We start from the raw sequence: 20,494 nt of genomic DNA, 5'->3' as shown, positions 1-20,494 counted from the left end.
ATTATGAGTTTTTTTATTTCTTTTTAGGCTCAATGACAAAAAAAGCCACGAATTTTGATATTTTTTAGCAAAATATCAAATATGATTAAATTCGCTTTTACAAAATAATATCAAATATTATTTATTTTCTATAAGATGAAAATGAATAACAGAAAATAATTAAATATTCGCTCATAAGGTCTATTTAAAGACCTGGTAACCAAACTAAGATTGCATACAGCTCAAATACAAGTTGCAGCGTCACAAATCCTAAAATAGAAAAAACAGCAATGGCTGACGATATGAAAGGCAAACTGGAGACTGAGGTGGAACTCAAATCCAGTCCTGAACAATTCTTCAAGTTCTGGAAGAGCGATGTCCACCAGGCTCCCAATCACACTCCTTCTAATATTCAAGGAGTTAGAGTCCATGAAGGTGATTGGGAGACTTCAGGTTCTATCAAGATTTGGGACTACACCATAGGTATCCATCTAAATATATAATTACTTTCTCATATTTATATTTAAGCATAAATAAATTTGGGAATTAAGTATTCTTTATAATGTGATCTACAGATGGGAAACCTGGAGTCTTTAAAGAGAGAGTAGACGTGGATGAAGAGAACAAGATAGTAAAGCTTACTGGACTTGAAGGCGATGTGTTCAAGCTTTATAAGGTTTATAATGGCATCTGGCATGTGAAACCAAAAGGGCAAGGCACCTTGGCAAAATTGACTCTTGAATATGAGAAACAAAATGAGAGTGTCCCTGCTCCAACTATTTACATGGATTTTATGATTAGCATGACTAAGGATATTGATGCTGCCCTTACCAAGCCTTAGTATGAAACTGGTTTCTCTGGTTTTCGTCTCAAGGTCTTATGAAGATCATCTGTGTGTGTTAAAAGTGGTCTCTGTGTCTTTTGTAATAAAAGCGTAGCCAAGAGCCTAATCAAGTGCTGTAAGCTTAATTTGGTTTTATGCAATGTGTGGTTGTTTGAAAGCTATCTGCTCGTAATTTTGTTGATCGTGGTGTTATGCAAGTACTCAGTAAATGAAATTGAAGCTCTAGTCTGATTTCCTTTTTTTTTTTTTTTCTTCAAAATAATATTTTCAGCTTTATTTGGAAAAAAATATTGGAGCAAAAAGATAATACAATTTTATTTCATATTAAATAATGAAATTTTCTCAATTTATTCATTTTTCTTTTTCTTCAATTTGAAGACATTCTAATTTTCTTGGCTCGGAATATTTTCTTCGCCCTTTCCAAATAAAAGGTTTCCTTAATATTTTCTTCACACTTTTTTCCTCCAAAAAGATCCTTCTTTTCTAACAAAGGTATATTGCCTTGATAAAAAAATTTTATGGGTAACAAAAGAACTTGATGTAGCTGGAGTACACCTTTTCAATGGTATTCCTTAGTTTAAAAATAAAACCAAGGAATATAAATTGAAAGAAAAGAAAACGAGAGAGAATTTGAGTGCGAAATTTATAATTTAAAAAAAAAATGAAGTGTTATCTAAAAAAGGAAACTTTAATTAAATATATACTATATTAAAATTTAGAAACTTATTTGTAATTATTCATGCATATGACAAATGGAGTTGTTAATTCTTTCAAAAAAAAAAAAAAAAAAAACAATGGATTTGCTAATGAGCTGAATCAAATAATATCAAAGTGTTCAAAAATTAGTTTGATAACATGTAATTTAAGTTGGAGGAAAGTTGTATTTTTTCTTTCAACTATTTGGTATCCGAAACTACTAATCCCTCTAATTCGAATTCAACCCAACCAGATCTACGAAGGGAAAAATGACTGGCAACCGTAAATGACAGGGTCAGGCACCATAGCACATGCTCAATAAAACGACGCGCTCTAAAAAATAATAATTCAAGGGCCATCAGCAGAAATGTCTCGAGGGGTGGTTAAACGGGAAGGAAGTAGCAAAATATTTTCCATCCTTTCAAGTCCCATTTATGATTCACCTAACCATCCAATCAATTAACTTACTATTTGTGGTAAGCTGAGAGCTTGCTAAGAGAAAATTATGGCAAAGAAAAATGTTCTTGACGTTGATGTTAACATTATGGCAACACTGCACCCATTAAGTTACAATTAATGAGTTTCATTAATATCTAGAGAAATAATACCCAGTAAACTCAACTAATTTTTTTTATTCGCGAACATGATGAATGATCAGAAATAACACAATGAGTTACATAACAGAGAATAAACCTCTTCATGATCTAAATCGCTGAAACTCTCGTGGTCGACAGAACTCGAATTCAATATCTTTTCCTTTTTTCACACTAATAAAAAGACTAATTAGATCACACATAATTAACAGTAATGCAATTAATTTTAATCACTCTAATTAACTTAATTTAATCTTACATTTTTAGGACCCTTTGTTTCACGCATTATTTTAGAAGTGCCAATATCTCTAGCTAGCTTTACACATTCTGGTAGTTGATGTTGCTATTTCTAGATTTGCCTAATCACATTTAGATTTGGTGTTTCCGAGTAGATTTTGGGCAATTTCAACTTATTTACAGTAATGTTGTAACATTGGAAATGAATACCAAACAAGTGTAATAAAGCAATTTGGAGATGATGGTTATGGTCTTACCTAACATAAGAAATAAACAATAATTTTAAAAAAAATAAAAAATAAAATAGTTAAAATGTAAAAGAAAAAATGAAAAAATAGCTACTTGGTTAGTGGATTTTTGAGCACAGTGATTGATTCATATAACAATTGGACTTATAATGAGTTTGCTTAATTTTAATACAAAATGGCATAAGCTGTTGGTTCATTTTCCTTATTATACTATACGTTGTTTATAACTTTTATATTATTTTAAATGGAATTAGTCCATATACTTCCATACTCCTCTATTAAGTGTCAAATACCCTATTTAATAAGTATACGATAGCTCAACACCGATGCATCAGGATACGAATCATTCAGAAACTTCCCTTGTGCAATATAAAAGGAACTTAAATTCTGATACTAATATTAAATTTGGCCGTGAAAACTATTAATCAAATTCATTAAGAATTTCAAATAATAATTGGACTAATAATGAATTCCGCTTTTTTTTTTTTTTTTTTTTAATCTGTGGAAGATAGAATTATCAGAATGGACTCCCATAATCACAATCATGCATGATGACCCACATATCATTTTTTAATAAAATGAAAAGATATCATGTTTTAATAGGAGGATTAGAATTAGATCATCAAAAGGATTTTTGAAAAAAAAAATTATTGAGTAGTTTATATTGAAATAGTATTAAAATAAGAAGAGGATAGTTACAAATGTTGAGCATGCATTTATTATTTGGGTGATTGTGAGAAAGTGAACGATGATTGCCATCCTAGACAATCTAGAGGCCTGCTATCTTTATTTTTATTAAAATTGTTAAAAATATATTTTTTATTTTATTAGTAAAATATAACATTCTGAAACACTTGCAAATTAATTCAGACTAACCAAATAGAACACAATAATAAAAACAAGAGATATATATTTTAACATGATACATAATAGCTATTTCCACCACCTAATAGGTTAGGTTTTGGATTAAATACACAACGAGACATTGATTAACCATGAAATTAATCCTAGAAAACTAAGCTTTTCCAGGTTTTTATTTGCAATTATTATAACTACTATAGAGATCATATTAAGTATATATGATAGTTAATCAGCGCTTGACAAGGTATGCATCAACATCCTTGACAAGAGAAATCAGAAAGTTCAGGTACTTAGTTGGAGGAGCATCTGAAGGTTTAAATTTTTCATATTCCAAATTGATTTTAACTAAGGCCCCACTATTCTTTGGGATTGCAGTAAATGTACCCTTATAACTCTTGTATTGTTCAAGAGGATCGCCTTCCACTCCTGTCAAAGTTACTGCATTGTTTGGCTCATCTATCTCTGTCTTCTCTTTGAATATCTCTTGCTTTCCATCTATGCATGTATACCATTAATTAATTTAATTCCACTAATAAAACCATTCGAAAAAAGAAGAAAATGAAGCTCAATTATATAATAAACATGCAAGTAACATTTTCTCATGACTATACTAATGTAAATCCTAGCGTTGGATTATCTGCATACTATGCATAAAGAGGTCGGAGGATTTAGTAACTGACTATTCTATAGCAGGAAGTAAGAAATTAAATAAGATGATAATTGTTTTGTAAAAGCGTTATTTAGGTACCTATGGTATACTTCCAGGTAAAGAGCTTGACAGAGCCAGCAGTTTCCCAGAAAATGTGTTGGACTTTATCAGGAGAGGCAATTGGAATTAGGTAACGCTGGATGGTAAAAACTTTGAAGAACTCGTTAGCTGAGGACTTGAGCTCTACATCGGCCTCCAAGTTTCCAGCTAGCTCCATGGCTTTATAAAATTCTAATCTTTAGCTTGATATATATATATATATTCTTGGTTTTGTTCAGGAGATAGGGCTTGTATAATTAATTTTGTTTATTATTAGTGCAGAACTTGTAAAAGAAAAAAAAAATACAAATCCAAAGTTTGCTTACCTAATTGGCATAAATGGAATGACCTTATTTTTTAATATGATACTCCATCTCAATTATGGAAAGATTATTTTTTTTAAGAAAACAATTATGAAAAGATTTACCAAATCGAAAATGTTTTGATTCATTGGTGTCAAGAAGCTCGAATAGTAGTTAAACGACTTTTGCATTTTTCTCTATCATAATTTCTTTAATCGTTTGTTTTTAATTTTATCAAAAGTTAGCACCAAATACAATTAAAGTAGATGTTGAATTTATCATCTACTTATATTGAATCATCTATTATTTTTCAAATGACTTATTTTTTATTATTTAGTTGACATATTGAAAATTAATTTTAAAAAAAATAAAATTATTAGTTTATAAAACTACAAATATATTTTGAATTATAAAAATTTCACATTCTAGAAACTGTTGTTAAATATTTTTATATTTTCATATTAGTAATTAATTTTAACACACTCAAAATGGAATTGTTTATAATCTTCTGCAATAATAAGGTTGTAAATTCAAATCTTAAACTCAAAAACTCATTAACAATAATAATTATAATAATATATTTTAATATTGATACTGCAGTGTATGTTTTAAACATAAAAGGATAAAAATGGAGCCATAATTTGAAGCACTTATTTATATAATAAGTAATTAGCACCAACATTATTATTCATCAAATTGATGCTCTGCTTTGTTTGTAAGAAGGTAAGCATCAATACTCTTGCTGAAGTTTACCAAAAACTCCAAATACTTGTGAGGAGGAGAGATTTCTTCATTTTGTTTCTCATATTCCACAGTCCATTTAACCAAGCTGCCCTTACCCATTGATGCGACTTCCATGCTTAGCTTGTAACTCTTGTAGTAGTTCATAATCTCTCCTTCCAACATGTTGAAGGTGATTCTCCTGCTTTTCTCGTCTATGGCTTCCATAGTCTCCTTAACTGTCTCAGAATTCCCTAATGGAAAATATCATCAAGCTAAATTTTTATATATTAAAAAAACAAGTATCAGGATATTTATAGAGAAATGAAAAAAAAAAAAAAAGTATTATTGAGTTTCTGACCTGCAACATAAGTCCACACCCTGAGTGAGCCCACAGTGTCCCAGTCACCTTGAAGAACTCGTATGTCCTTCACATAATTAGGGCAGATTTTTGGTATAAGATATGCTTTGCTCCTTAAAATCTCATAGAACTTATCAGCAGAAGATTTGATCTCTGTTTGGGCTTGAAGCTTCTTTAGTTGAGCCATATGAATGGATTTTTTGTTTTTGACAACTTAATGGTGCAATGAAAGGTCTAGAACTTGGCTTCCTTATATAGAAAAAAAGGAGAATTGGTGTGGCTAGATTCGCCAATAATATATAGAGCTTGTGGGGAAACGAATATAATGAAATTGACTACAAGTTCGATTGAAAGATTTAAAACGCTTTTAAGCTTGTTAAGAATATATACTTCTATAAGCTTGGAACTGTTATCTGAGGATCTATTCAGCAAAATTAATTGTTTTGGTATCTGTTAGCTGTTTTAGTAGCATTTTAGTTGTCAATTGTTTTGAGTAATTTTTCATAAAAACGTAAAAGTTAAACTTTGTATGATTTAAGTTTTATAAAGTGTTTTTTTAACCTTTAAAATTAAATTAGTTCTAACGTTATGTTATCAAATACTATAAAATATGGATAAGGGAGTTTTAAGGTTCCGTAACAAGACGGGCATCGATATCTTTGATGAGATCAACCGCAAATCGAAGTATAGAGTGTGGTTCTGGAATATCTTTATTCAGCTTCTCATATTCCAGTGTCCAGTACACTACACTCCCATTATCCTTTGGTATAGCTTTAACAGTGGCTTTGAAACTTTTATTTTTCTTCACTTTATCTCCTTCAATGATTTTGTAGGTGGTAGACAAGTTCACATCATCTATAACTTCAACCATCTCCTTAGCAACTTTAGGGACTCCACCTGCCTGAAATTTTTAGGTAAAAAAAAAAAACTAAGCTTCTTAATTATGATTATTATAAGGAATCACTCCACATGGTTATTATGCCAATAATAAATTGGGAACTGAAATCTGAAATCTCAATAATATATTTTTAAAAAAGAAAATTGAGATTAAAATAGTAAAAGCTTATCATGAACATAAGTCCAGTCAGCAGATAACACTGCTATCTTTTTTAAATTCACCATCATGCAATTCACAACTTTGTATGTAATGCGGAACAGCCAGTGGTGGAGACACATACAGCTGAGGGGTGTTGAAAATTTTTTCTAAGCAGTCAATAATATATTTACAAAGTGAACCATTTATATTGTTATATTTATAATTTGTGAACCCCTTCAAGTATACCATACATGTAGTGCTCTTCCTGACTCTAGGGTCCTAGCTTTGTCACTGGGAACAGCAATGGGTAAGTGATGTGGTATGGATCCAAACACATCATAGAACTTGCCGGCAGAAGCTCTGGTTTCCACATCAGTTTCGAGCTTAACCAGTGACAGCCATTTTTTCGACTGTGCAAATAAATAACTTATGAATGAGAGTTGAATGGTGAAGGAAATGCTATGGCCTTTACGTGCTTTTATAACGGGCAAGACTCGGGGTAACGAACTTAGGTTAAAAAACATAAATAAATAAAATAAGTTAATGAATTGTCCTTTCATTTTATAGGGTAAATTCGTAGTTTACAAAGCAATGAAGCAATGTATTATATTAATAGCATGTTTGGTGGCCTTTTGAGAATGAAATTTATGTTTTTGATGTGAAAATAATATTTTGGAATGTCATTAATTAACTAATTACCCAAAGGTAATCGATGACATTAGTAACTAGTTTGATTAGTACCGTTTCGTCGGGGTATGATTCTAAAATTTATATTTAGTGCTTGTGATGGAATTTTTGATTAGAAATTGACTATGGTGCATATTAATTAGGAGGTTAATTTCATGGAGAAAAATTTTGGAAAAAATCTTTTTTTATGATTTGTGAGGTTTAATTTTTGAAAGATGATCGTTCTATTAATGGAAGTAACTTAATTTTGGTGTACAAATAGTTTTTGAAAATCAAATTTTTTACACACCAAAACATAGTCTAATTAATGGTAAGTACATATTATTTAAATATTATTTTTTCTAAATCCTATATATGTAAATGGAACACATAATACATATTATTTAAAATGATTTAAATAATTATATTGACAATATATTTTGACTTTATAAACAAAATCTATTATATAGAATTTTTTTATAAAGTACCTCGTGTATATAATTAATAATTAAATTTTTATTTTTTTACAATTTTATATACACTACATAAACAATTATTGATATTGGGACTGCAATACAATTATTGATAAGTTGATAGTGAGATATCATAATTGGCCTGAAGTGAAGGAGATATATACGTTGGGATTTCTTTTCTAATATATATAAAATCAACTCACTCACAAACAGAGACTCCTATGTAAGAAAACCAAATTTATTAGCAGAATAAAGAAAAACCCACGTACAAAATATATAAAAAGATCAAAGGCTTAACAAAATCCCTGCACTCCTTTACTTCAACAATACATGGTTTATTATTATTATTATAAAAGGAGGGCTAATTAAGCTTAAAAAAGAAACTAAACGACGCAATTGCAGCTAGGCATAATAGCAGATACCTATATGGCCATTAATGGATAAACGAGTTTATGCTTTCCTAAGATAGGCGTCGATGTCTTTGGTCATACCAACCAAAAATTGAAGCAAAGGGTCTAGTTCTGGAATTTCTTCGTTAACCTTCTCATATTCCAATGTCCAGTGCACTACACTGCCATTTTCCTTTGGGATAGCTTTATTTTCTTCCTATTTAAGTGGTTGTTTAGAGTTTTGAGATTATATTAATAAATTTCTTTCTAATTTTACTAATATTTAACTTATTTTTATATTACATATATTTTTCTCTTTTTTATCTTTACGATAATTGTAGCTAAATCAAAATTTTGACTACAAACATAAATAATTTTTTTTTACTCTATCAAGGCATGAAAAATTGAAATGGAAATGTTACTCAAACAGTGAAGCTTTCGTATTAGATCAAATTAGTAATATTTTTGTAGTAAAATTAAATGGGGAATTTCAAATTTTAAGAAGTCAATTTAGACATTTTATTATGTATTTTTAAAAAATCAATATTTTCCAATATTTTTTTAATTCTTATGAAAAAATAAAATGTTGTTATTAATGTAGAACGGAGACTATACGATTTGAGTAAATAAATATCTAAGGATTAATACATTTAATTCCAACATATTTTTTATTAGAATATATTGAAACGCTCGACACTTAGGCTTCCTTAATATATCAAGCAGATTGTTGATGGATAAAGGAGTTTATGCTTTGGCAAGATGCGCATCATTATCTCTGGTGACATCAACCAAAGAATGAAGGAGTGAGTAGAGTGTGGGTCTGGAATATTTTATTCAGCTTCTTATGTTCCAGTGTCCAATGCACTACACTGCCATTACTTCTTGGTGTAACTTTACTACAGATTTTGAAACTGCCATAGCAGAAGCTTTGATCTCTGCTTGGACTTGAAGCTTTTCTATCTGCGCTATGTGAATGGATTTATTAACAATACAATGATAAGCTAATTAAGGGTGCAATGAAAAGTCTAGGCCTTGGCCCAGTTATATAGAAAGAAAAGGCTTAAATTTCACCTGTGAGATCTGAATTATACGCGTAATCACATTGTTGTAACTCAAATTTAATTTGTCACGTAAATATGCATCAACTTCAATTTAAATAACAGAAACTAACTTCCCAATGGTAACCAGTTAGCTGACATGGAGATCTCCAATTTTATTTCAACTTCTTTTAACGTCATATCAGCTCCCACCTTCTGTCTCCCTGCTATCTTATTCTTCTCTCTCCTCAAGATATCCAATTCAAGACAGTTGCTTCCCTGATTGACATAACTCAAATATACCTTCTCAGTCTTCTTTTAATTTTAAGCTCAGACAAATTGAGTTTATTAAGATTAAAGTTGACAAAAGTTAGAAAGATGACGAAGTTGTGAAGTTATGAAAAATAAATCTAAGATTTATTTCTTCATGGAATTTATTTGAGGCAGTGAGTTGTTTTCCAAAATTGCTAAAATGCCGGTTAGAGAAGATGTTGCCAGAAATTTACTTTTTGATGGTCTTTGCCATTAATTTGATTTTTTATCATAGTTGCGACGTTTGTCACTGTGATTTAATTTAACGTCTAAATATAATCTTCTAGTTTGTTATCGAAGCAAAAGGAAGATCGATTTCAAGCAAATAGTACCAATGGAGAAATTAGAGTTTCAGATCTATGAAAAAGAAGAAGAAGAATTTTTTTCCGAGTCATTTGTGAAGCTTTTGAATTCAGTTTTACAATATAAAAAGAAAATTAAAACTTAGCTTGAAACAAATGTTTCTTACAAGGAGTTAAATGTGATTAGTGGGTATCTTACTAGGGGTTAATTTGATATTTTATGGGACTCACTTATTATAGATAATGGTCACACTAGCACCAATTTGACAAAATCTAGAAGGAGGCTGTGATTGATGTAAAAAGAATGAGTGCATGATACGAGAAAAAGTCTTAAATTCGAGTTTTTTATATCTTAAAAGTTATTATTAATTTCACAAGTAAATAGAAAAATTAGCCATATCATATACTTTATTACGTTATTTTAGTTCATTGAACCTCTATCAATAAAAAAAAATTGAATTATATAAAATGAGCGGTCATTGGAAAATACATCAAAGGGCTATAATCGAATGACAGGTTGTTTTATAGACAAGGACAGTTAACAACTAACTACCTTCTATTTACTTTGAAATCATGATGACCCACATAACATAACCACCACTCTGGTTATTAAATTTATCGAATCTATAATCAATCTCTTAGTCTATCCCGATTTATCATTATCTTCACAGGCTTTTAAAATTTTAAATATTTTATTATGTTCGTGATTTTCCCCTGATTAATGGTATATTAACACTTGTATTGTTGGTAATTTGTATTTTTATATTAAAATGCTTTAAAACATTGCAAATATTAAATATAATTCTCATTAAAGATTAAAATGATTAAAAATGTATCAATTTCAATATTCTCCTTATTGACCAAAAACTCATTTTTTATTGATTTAATATATGGATACAGCTTGGACTAGTTAAATTATTCCCCTTATACCATATAATAAGAAAAGTACAAAGTCAAAGTTTAGTTATACAAGTATAATTCAAATCTAATTACAAAGTCCCTCCTTTATATTATTCGTTTTTTCTTAAAGGTTCACAATTTTTTTGCCTGTCAACTATTTTCACTAATGGGATAAGTAGTTCTTATTCAAAATTTTTTTTTCCATTTTTTAAAGATTATTTGACATGTTTTTATAGCTATAAGCTATTAGTCCCTCCTTTTAAATATATTATTTATTTTTTCTTAAAGGTTCACAATTTTTCTGCATTTCAACTATTTTCACTAATGGGATAAGTAGTTCTTACTCAAATTTTTTTTATTTCCTTTTTAAAGATTATTTAACATGTTTTTATAGCCATAAACTATCAAATACAAATGAAAAGTACGATATAATTGAAATTTTCAATACTAATAGAGATGATTGGAAAATAAAAATGAGGGTATCACGATTGTGGGAGGTATCTTTCAACAATAGTGGAGATTTTACGAGTACAGAAATGGTATTGCTCGATGAGAAGATTAAGTATAATATTTTACATTTTTATTATTTGCATAACCAATTAAAAATAATGCTATCATTTTAAAAATTTATATGTAATCGTTTTTTATATTTCTTATTATAGAAAAATTAAGAATTAATCTTGAATTTACTATTAAAAGTTTTCATTATACAAATTAATTTTTAAAAAAATATATTGAAATTGGAATTTAATTTCAACAAAATTTATTAAAAAAAAACCATACCTTTAACTAGTTATTTAATGTATCGGGACCTATAATTAATAGGAGTAGCTCTTAACCCCACAGGGGTTATTGGTATAAGAAGAACCCGAAAAAACAAAAGAAAAAAAAGAAACTCCGGCCCATTACATTCAATGGTATGTGAATATGATTCGAATTTCAATTAATTTTTCTTATTAATTTATTATTATTTTTATTAAAAGGGAAGAAGATAAAAAGATTTGAGCATAATAATAATTTAGCTTTATTTAATAATTAATTACAAAACACACACAAATCAACAATATTACAAATAGCAACAGCTCTTCCATAATTTCACATCTCAAATGTATATAAGCAGAAGGCTTTTATTTTATTATTACAAAAGGAAAGGACCCAGTTTAACAGGAACGACAGGTCACTTTGCTAAGATTTAAGGCTTGACAAGGGAAGCATCAATATCCTTGGTCATGCTAACCAGAAAATCTAAGTATATGTGTGGAGCAGGAACATTGTCGTTCAGTTTCTCATATTCAATAGTCACTTTTGCCAGATTACCTTTGAGATGCCATATGCAATTGTAAACCTTATAAATCTCGAACACATCACCTTCCAGTCCAATAAGCTTCACTATTTTGTTTGCTTCATCCAATTCCACCTTCTCTTTGAATACTCCAGGCTTTCCTTCTGCATCAGCAGACATTGAACTTTGACTAATTACGTATAGAAAACAGCAAAATGTGAATTAATATTGGAAGAGCATATTTTCATTATCAGAATAAAAAAGAAAACCATTAAAGGATTCCACAGAAATGGGGATACATATATATTCGGATACCTATAGTGTAGTCCCAAATCTTGATACAACCTGAAGTCTCCCAATCACCTTCATGGAGTTTAACTCCTTGAACATTGGAAGGAGTGTGATTGGGAACCTGTTGGGCATCATTCTTCCAGACGCTGAAGAACTGTTCAGGACTGCATTTGAGTTGTACCTCAGCCTCCAATTGACCTTTCAAATCATCAGCCATTTTTATTTTCTTTTCTTCAATGAATGCGTTGCTATAACTTGTATTTGCGCTATATGCAATCTTGATTTGGTTACCTTGTCTTTATATAGACTTTTTAATCGAATATTTAATTCTAATTTTTTATTTTTTTTTTCTGATTTCGATATCCTACTGAAACAATTTTCCGGGCAAGACTACCTCCAATTATAGCTTGATTTGTTGAGATTTAGACTTTAGAAATCACGTGATTCACAACTCTACCACCATCACCATCACCATCATTATCACCATCACTACCACCATATATTAACAAAAAAAAGAAACATTTAAATCAAAAATTCAATTTTTTTTTTACATTAAAAAAAATTCAATTTTTATGTTTGTTCTTAAACATTTAATGTAATTAGTATATCACCACCATCACCACTGCCATCAACATCACTCCATTTCCATCACCGCTACAACTACAACTCTATCACCATCACCATCACAATCACTACCATCATATTATTAACAAAAAAAGAAATATTTAAATTAAAAATTCAATTTTTATGTTTGTTCGTAAACATATAATGTAATTAGAATACCACCACCATCACCACTGCCGCCAACATCACCACCGCCATCACCATGACACTTTAATTTCATATTTCAGTGTCAAAATAAAATGTGATTTCAATAATAACTATGTCTAGCATCAAAATAAAATATAGACATGTAAAGTGATGATTGATATCTGCAAAGTTCAGGAACTAGTAAAAAAATAACTAAAATTCAAAATCAAATTTATGTATTAGCCAAATGCAATCACTTGTTGATAAATTGATGATACTGGATTTTAAAATTAAATATCAATCAACTATATATAATATAATTAAAAAAAAAAGGAATAACCAAGACTAAGGGTGAGCATTCAGTCAATTTGTGTAACACTTTTAATCGAAATAAATTAAATAAAATTTTTTTGACTTAACCAAACTAATTTTTTAATCAAACCATTTTGACTGAATTAATTTTGATCATTAATTGAACCGAAGTTAAAACAAGGTAAAAATTTAATTAACCGACCGAATTTAATCGAAATTTATAATTCACCGACTTTAACCAAAATAAAGATTAACCGAACTTATTAATCACAACTTAATCAAAATAAATATTAACATTTTTAATTTTTAATTTTATTATCTACTTAATCAAAACAACGTGGTTTTGAAAATTAATTAATTTGATTAAATTAAATTTTAATCGAACATTTAATTGATAACTAAAAATTTAATTTTCTTTAATCAAATTTTTAATAAATATTTATTCACTAAATTAAATTGATAAATTAACCGAATTAATTGAAATCACTGAATTTACCAAATCCAATGCTTATCCCCGCCCATTTGACCATTAGACCGCTTATGAAACTGGCAATGACGTATAACACCACAAAGCAGAAGCAAGTACGGATACATAGAGGGGGAGAGCATCAATCATGACCGTATATTAAATGGAACCCACATCGGTCAAGTTTTTCAATGGCTAGGAACTTGTCCCCATCAATTACTTAGAAGTGTAATTAAGTTCAACCAACATGGGACCCAACTTTATGGCTATGGAGCCATCATCAGACTTCTTACCCTTCTTTTATGGCAACCATTATGGCTAAATTACTACTTTAGTTCATATGGCAATTTTTTCTTTTTTATCATTCAACTAAATAATCTTTTCTTTAAGATTTTATTAATTTTTTATTAATCAACTAAAAAAAAAATCAAGCCCTTCAAAAAAAAAAAAAAAAAAAAAAACCAAAAAACAAAAAAAATCAAACAGAATACTTCTCTTTTCGATCCTGTCCTCCTAAAAGACAAAAAAAAATTGTTGTCAACTTTTTATCTAATAATTTAATCTAAACATATAAATAACTTGTCAATTTTAATGAGTTTTTATTTCTGAATTATTTAGAATAAAAGAAAAAGTACAATGTGATATGCAATAATAATAATAATATTTTTTTAGAGAAATGATCATATTAATAGTAATAAATAACGAAAACAAAATTGCCATTTTTCATTATAATTTAAGAGAAAATTTAACAGAAGTGCTATTTAGTTTTTAGTTAAAAAGTAACATAATTAATTTCTGAAAATGAAAATTATAATTTATGAGTTTCATTAAGTTATGGGGACTAAATTCCCTTAAAAATTTATTTATACTAAAAGACTTTGCTTTCGCATGTAGAAATATTGGTTCTGTTCAATTTTGAAACAGACCAACGTCTACAAGATAATGCTCAAAACAAGCAAAATGAAATAGTAGAAGAGGTGAATCTTTGTAATTTTTGCAGCATTTCAAAAATGGGGTATCAACATTTACCCATGGATGCTCTGAACTATTTGCTTAACCTGTTTTTTCGAGACATAGGCCTTCCAAATGAAGGGCCTAAATACAAGTATAAATCTCAGGCTCTAAGAAGAAACAAAACAAGTACTAGTCTTGAGTACCCTTTCCTGCATTCCTGTAGAAATTATGGCACTGGTAGGACACAGCAATCAATTATTACAAAAGATGAGGAGTGATAAGAATATGAATAATACTAACCATAATGAAATATAGAAAAATAAAAAATGTGCTCAGCCCTAGGATATGATTCTGTCCAGTCATATATGCTTTGAAAGTCCACAAGCATGACAGTACACGAACAGAAAAACAGCAGAATATTTACATCTCAGAGAAAAGATTACAGTTTTCATATGCCTAACTTGATAAGTTTTGGGGACTGAAGAAGCAATTAGAAACAACAGATGGAGAAGGAACCAGAATATAGAAAAAGTTTCTGGTTGAACAGTCATTTTCTTTGTGCTTGACATTAAAAAAAAAAATCTAGAGAAAAGTATTAAAAAAATAACAGTGTAATTCATAAATTTGTTTACGAAGAATACGTGCTTTGTTTTGTAGTACTCTTAAATTTGTGACGAAACTATGATGATTCTATATTTTTATATTTCAGTAATAATTATATATCTTGTCAAAATAAAATATAAAAATGCAGGATTATATTTAAACTCTTACAAAATTATTTTATTTTAGTAAAATGAGGAGGTATTCGAAAAATACATCAATGGCTATAATCGAATGACGGGTTGTTTTATAGACAAGGACAGTTAACAACTAACTACCTTCTATTTACTTTGAAATCATGATGAGCCACATAACATAACCACCACTCTGGTTATTAAATTTATCGAATCTATAATTAATCTCTTAGTCTATCCGGATTTATCATTATCTTCACAGGCTTTTAAAATTTTAAATATTTTATTATGTTCGTGTTTTTCCCCTGATTAATGGTATATTAACACTTGTATTGTTGGTAATTTGTATTTTTATATTAACATGCTTTAAAACATTGCAAATATTAAATATAATTCTCATTAAAGATTAAAATGATTAAAAATGTATAATATTTATTGTTTTAGTAAAATATAAAATTTTAAAGACAGAAATTAATTTGCATCAATCAAATAGAATACAATAATCAACATGGGTTAATTTGCCTAGACCTGATTCATATGATGGATTTTATCAGAACAGGTATTTCGAACTTGGTGAATTTGGCTGCTGACAAGTTCTTCAGATTTTAGCTCTACATCAACCTCCAAGTTTCCAGCTAGTGCCATGCCTTTATATATTCGTTTTGGGTTTGTTCCGGGGATAGGTTTGCAAAATATGATTTGGGATTGCCTTTGTATACACTTAATATATGAATATGATTGATTCCATACGCCGAGCCAATCTATAAAGGATTTTTTAAAAAAAAATTATTATTATTCAATTTTTTTCCCAATAAATTTCAATACTCTCCTTATTGACTAAAAACTCATTTTTTATTAATTTAATATATGGGTAAATCTTCGTATAACGTGAGTAGTTAAGTTATTCCCCTTGCACCATATGATAAGAAAATTACACCATATGATAAGAAAATTACAAAGTCAAAGGTTAGTTATACATGTATAATTCAAATCTAAATGAATTTTAATTATAGAATTCATTTGTTTATTTCATTTCCTTAAATTTTTTTTTAAAAGATTAATGAAAAATATATAAAATATTCATTTTATTTTACCGAACAAGTAATATACATATATTTATAGATTTAGTTGGCAATAATATGTTGTGTCTTGACAAGGTAAGCACCTACATCCTTGACAACAGTAAGCAGAATATCCAGGTAGTTATTTGGGGTAGATCATCAGCCTTTAGTTTTTCATAATCAACTGTAATTTTGACAGAGCCTCCCTCTCCTCTTGGGATAGCCTGTATAGTAGCTTTAGAGCTCTTGTATTTCTCCAGAACATGTCCTTCCGTTGCAGTAAATATTTTGCTCTTATTTGCCTCATCAATCGCCATCTTCTCCTTGAAATTCCCAGGATTCCCATCGGCGTACAATGTACATCAACTCGAAACCTAATTGTAAGTACGTTAGGTCGGAAAAACAAAATGGATAGATCAATAAAACAAAATGCATAATTACAATGGCCAATCAATTTAACAAAATCTCTTACATACCACATAATATGTGCTTTGCAAGCACTCAACGAGTGATATAAAGTAAAACTCTACAATAATAACAATAATGAAGGCCGGTGGACGATGAGCTGCAAATTGCAAATCAATATATATATATATATATATATATATAAAGCAAGTATTTTTTTTCCTTAGAAAGTTGACATGTGGCATATTCACTTGGCATTTTAATTTGACATGTGATATATTTCACTAATTAGGCTTTCACTTAGTATGATTTGATTTGATTATTTAATGTTTTGATGTATTGATATATTGGTTTGGTTTGATTTGGGTTACTTTAAATTTATTTAGGATTAGTGGTTCTAGTTTGGTTTGGTTTGATCATTCAATGTATTAATATATTGATTTGGTTTGGATTTATTTTGAGTCGGTGTTTTTGATTTGGTTTGATTTGATTATTTAATGAATTATTTTAGTTTAAATTTATTTTGAATTAGTTTTTTTGGTTTGGTTTGATTTGGTTATTTAGTGTATTAATGGTTTAAGTAATTATTATTAATTATCAGTTTTTAAAAAATGATAAAATTTAATAACAAACATTTCATTTATTAATGGCTTCAAATTTGTGGAGTTACAAAAACATTTCAATGCTTTCTTAGAGTATTAATGTTTTTAACGTTTGATTTGGTTATTTGTGTAGTTTTATTCATGTTTCCATTTCTTTTTTTTTTTTTTTTTTGTAAATAGTGTAGTAATTATACTTTTTTAAAATTTTAAATTGTTTACTCTCATAAACACTTTAATTTTCTTTAAATACTATATATATATATATAAGTTGTATCACTATATTCTAATGTATTTTTTGCAAAATCCCTCCTTTTAAATATATTATCCGTTTTTTTCTTAAAAGTTCACAATTTTTTTGCATTTCAACTATTTTCACTAATGGGATAACTAGTTCTTACTCAAACTTTTTTTTTGTCTCCTTTTCTAAAGATTATTTAACATATTCTTATAGTCATAAACTATCAAATACAAATGAAAAGTATGATATAATTGAAAATTTCAATACTAACAGAGATGATTGAAAAATAAAAATGAGGGTATCACAATTGTGGGAGGTGTCTTTCAACAATAATGGAGATTTTATGAGTACAGAGATGATATTACTGGATGAGAAGGTTAAGTATAATAATTTACATTTTTATTATTTGCATAACCAATTAAAAATAATGTTATCATTTTAAATATTTATATGTAATCGTTTTTTATATTTCTTATTATAGGAAAACTAAGAATTAATCTTGAATTTACGATTAAAAGTTTTCATTATACAAATTGATTTTTAAAAAAATAAATTGAAATTGGAATTTAATTTCAACAAAATTTAAAAAAAAAAAAAAAAAAAAAAAAAAAAAAAAAAAAAACCATACCTTTAACTAGTTATTTAATGTATCGGGACCTATAATTAATAGGAGTAGCTCTTAACCCCACAGGGGTTATTGGTATAAGAAGAACCCGAAAAAACAAAAGAAAAAAAGAAACTCCGGCCCATTACATTCAATGGTATGTGAATATGATTCGAATTTCAATTAATTTTTCTTATTAATTTATTATTATTTTTATTAAAAGGGAAGAAGATAAAAAGATTTGAGCATAATAATAATTTAGCTTTATTTAATAATTAATTACAAAACACACACAAATCAACAATATTACAAATAGCAACAGCTCTTCCATAATTTCACATCTCAAATGTATATAACCAGGAGGCTTTTATTTTATTATTACAAAAGGAAAGGACCCAGTTTAACAGGAACGACAGGTCACTTTGCTAAGATTTAAGGCTTGACAAGGGAAGCATCAATATCCTTGGTCATGCTAACCAGAAAATCTAAGTATATGTGTGGAGCAGGAACATTGTCGTTCAGTTTCTCATATTCAATAGTCACTTTTGCCAGATTACCTTTGAGATGCCATATGCAATTGTAAACCTTATAAATCTCGAACACATCACCTTCCAGTCCAATAAGCTTCACTATTTTGTTTGCTTCATCCAATTCCACCTTCTCTTTGAATACTCCAGGCTTTCCTTCTGCATCAGCAGACATTGAACTTTGACTAATTACGTATAGAAAACAGCAAAATGTGAATTAATATTGGAAGAGCATATTTTCATTATCAGAATAAAAAAGAAAACCATTAAAGGATTCCACAGAAATGGGGATACATATATATTCGGATACCTATAGTGTAGTCCCAAATCTTGATACAACCTGAAGTCTCCCAATCACCTTCATGGAGTTTAACTCCTTGAACATTGGAAGGAGTGTGATTGGGAACCTGTTGGGCATCATTCTTCCAGACGCTGAAGAACTGTTCAGGACTGCATTTGAGTTGTACCTCAGCCTCCAATTGACCTTTCAAATCATCAGCCATTTTTATTTTCTTTTCTTCAATGAATGCGTTGCTATAACTTGTATTTGCGCTATATGCAATCTTGATTTGGTTACCTTGTCTTTATATAGACTTTTTAATCGAATATTTAATTTTAACTTTTTTATTTTTTTTTCTGATTTCAATATCCTACCGAAACAATTTTCCAGACAAGACATCCTCCAATCATAGCTTGATTTGTTGAGATTTAGACTTTAGAAATCACATGATTCACATTATTGATAAACAGTAGCATAGGATCATATATATGAACAAAAAATAAATAATATAATAAAAATAATATTAAATCATATGCAGGTGGAGCAGTGCCAGTGAGGGTGATAATATTGTCTCATTCGAATTCTTTTTTTTTTCCCCCCTTCGTTTTCAAGCCAAAAAAGGCTTTTTATTAAAGAAGAATAAAGGAGTTAGTTTTTGTTGCATATCCAAGAGATGGGAATCCCCATCAAAAAATATGGACATTAAACTTTTTTTTTTTTTAAATACTGTGATACAATGATATTGTTAAGCGGAATATATTCATTTAATTTAATTACAATCCAACAGTGAAGAATGAGATGTCTCGTTTAATTAGAAGTCTATGCCATCAGGCTTGGCTACTAAGAAATGTAATTTGATTAAATAATAAATTTTTTTTTTTTCGGTCAATAATAAGTAGATAAAATAATTGTTTTTTTATCTAAATTGAATATGCAGTTTTCTTCCTACTCCATCTATAAAAATAACAATTAGGATTACAATGGCCAATCAATTTAACAAAATCTCTTCTATACTATATAATGTATAACATGTCCTTCCACTCAACAAGTAAGATTATATATTATATTTAATAGATATCATGTTAAATAAAATATTTTTAAAAATAAACTATATAATAAAAACAATAATGTGGAGGCAGGTGGATATCCCAGCTGCAAATTGTTCAATGCATGAGGACCTGCCAATGACCCTTAGGTTGTGGTATCCATGACCAAGAAAACCTTCCGAGTTCTATTTCTATCCCTCTCAAAAAATTACCACCTCTATTCTATAATACCTCTATT

At 28.8% G+C, this 20,494-nt stretch overlaps 5 protein-coding genes and 1 pseudogene across 5 annotated transcripts; 1 reads left to right on the top strand and 5 right to left on the bottom strand.

Annotated features, from left to right (window-relative positions):
• Positions 1-204: 204 nt before the first annotated feature.
• LOC105634076 (MLP-like protein 328) lies at positions 205-1,048 on the top strand. The gene is made up of 2 exons (XM_012216852.4): positions 205-462; positions 555-1,048. Exons 1-2 carry the CDS (start codon positions 270-272, stop codon positions 818-820), a joined length of 459 nt encoding a protein of 152 aa, XP_012072242.1. The 5' UTR covers positions 205-269; the 3' UTR covers positions 821-1,048.
• A 2,439-nt stretch (positions 1,049-3,487) lies between these two features.
• Positions 3,488-4,385, bottom strand: LOC105634075 (MLP-like protein 328). Its single transcript, XM_012216851.4, has 2 exons — positions 4,207-4,385; positions 3,488-3,953 (listed from the first exon to the last, which is right to left on the bottom strand). Exons 1-2 carry the CDS (start codon positions 4,382-4,384, stop codon positions 3,688-3,690), a joined length of 444 nt encoding a protein of 147 aa, XP_012072241.1. The 5' UTR covers position 4,385; the 3' UTR covers positions 3,488-3,687.
• A 723-nt stretch (positions 4,386-5,108) lies between these two features.
• Positions 5,109-5,798, bottom strand: LOC105634272 (kirola). The gene is made up of 2 exons (XM_012217109.4): positions 5,590-5,798; positions 5,109-5,482 (listed from the first exon to the last, which is right to left on the bottom strand). Exons 1-2 carry the CDS (start codon positions 5,774-5,776, stop codon positions 5,193-5,195), a joined length of 477 nt encoding a protein of 158 aa, XP_012072499.1. The 5' UTR covers positions 5,777-5,798; the 3' UTR covers positions 5,109-5,192.
• A 416-nt stretch (positions 5,799-6,214) lies between these two features.
• Positions 6,215-9,391, bottom strand: LOC105634271 (MLP-like protein 43; annotated as a pseudogene).
• Positions 9,392-11,704: 2,313 nt separating this feature from the next.
• LOC105634074 (MLP-like protein 328) lies at positions 11,705-12,567 on the bottom strand. The gene is made up of 2 exons (XM_012216850.4): positions 12,302-12,567; positions 11,705-12,150 (listed from the first exon to the last, which is right to left on the bottom strand). Exons 1-2 carry the CDS (start codon positions 12,492-12,494, stop codon positions 11,897-11,899), a joined length of 447 nt encoding a protein of 148 aa, XP_012072240.1. The 5' UTR covers positions 12,495-12,567; the 3' UTR covers positions 11,705-11,896.
• A 6,076-nt stretch (positions 12,568-18,643) lies between these two features.
• LOC105634073 (MLP-like protein 328) lies at positions 18,644-19,499 on the bottom strand. The gene is made up of 2 exons (XM_012216849.4): positions 19,241-19,499; positions 18,644-19,089 (listed from the first exon to the last, which is right to left on the bottom strand). The coding sequence occupies exons 1-2, from the start codon at positions 19,431-19,433 to the stop codon at positions 18,836-18,838; spliced, it is 447 nt and encodes a 148-aa protein (XP_012072239.1). The 5' UTR covers positions 19,434-19,499; the 3' UTR covers positions 18,644-18,835.
• Positions 19,500-20,494: the final 995 nt, after the last annotated feature.

This window comes from Jatropha curcas, chromosome 11, assembly GCF_041381405.1.
Source record: "Jatropha curcas cultivar XTBG-Jc1 chromosome 11, XTBG_Jcur_1.0, whole genome shotgun sequence".
NCBI lineage: Eukaryota > Viridiplantae > Streptophyta > Magnoliopsida > Malpighiales > Euphorbiaceae > Jatropha > Jatropha curcas.
Note: the sequence above shows the minus strand (reverse complement) of the source record. Positions and strands in the feature narration are given on the sequence as shown.

Bases quoted from the DNA above. Each gene is read 5' to 3' on its own strand.
- LOC105634075 (XM_012216851.4), bottom strand. From the start codon at position 4,384: ATGGAGCTAGCTGGAAACTTGGAGGCCGATGTAGAGCTCAAGTCCTCA. The intron at 3,954-4,206 runs GTACCTAAATAA...ATACATGCATAG, and splicing joins TACCTGGAAGTATACCATAG to ATGGAAAGCAAGAGATATTC.
- LOC105634073 (XM_012216849.4), bottom strand. From the start codon at position 19,433: ATGGCTGATGATTTGAAAGGTCAATTGGAGGCTGAGGTACAACTCAAA. The intron at 19,090-19,240 runs GTATCCGAATAT...CTGCTGATGCAG, and splicing joins GATTTGGGACTACACTATAG to AAGGAAAGCCTGGAGTATTC.
- LOC105634272 (XM_012217109.4), bottom strand. From the start codon at position 5,776: ATGGCTCAACTAAAGAAGCTTCAAGCCCAAACAGAGATCAAATCTTCT. The intron at 5,483-5,589 runs GTCAGAAACTCA...ATTTTCCATTAG, and splicing joins GGTGTGGACTTATGTTGCAG to GGAATTCTGAGACAGTTAAG.
- LOC105634076 (XM_012216852.4), top strand. From the start codon at position 270: ATGGCTGACGATATGAAAGGCAAACTGGAGACTGAGGTGGAACTCAAA. The intron at 463-554 runs GTATCCATCTAA...TGTGATCTACAG, and splicing joins GATTTGGGACTACACCATAG to ATGGGAAACCTGGAGTCTTT.
- LOC105634074 (XM_012216850.4), bottom strand. From the start codon at position 12,494: ATGGCTGATGATTTGAAAGGTCAATTGGAGGCTGAGGTACAACTCAAA. The intron at 12,151-12,301 runs GTATCCGAATAT...CTGCTGATGCAG, and splicing joins GATTTGGGACTACACTATAG to AAGGAAAGCCTGGAGTATTC.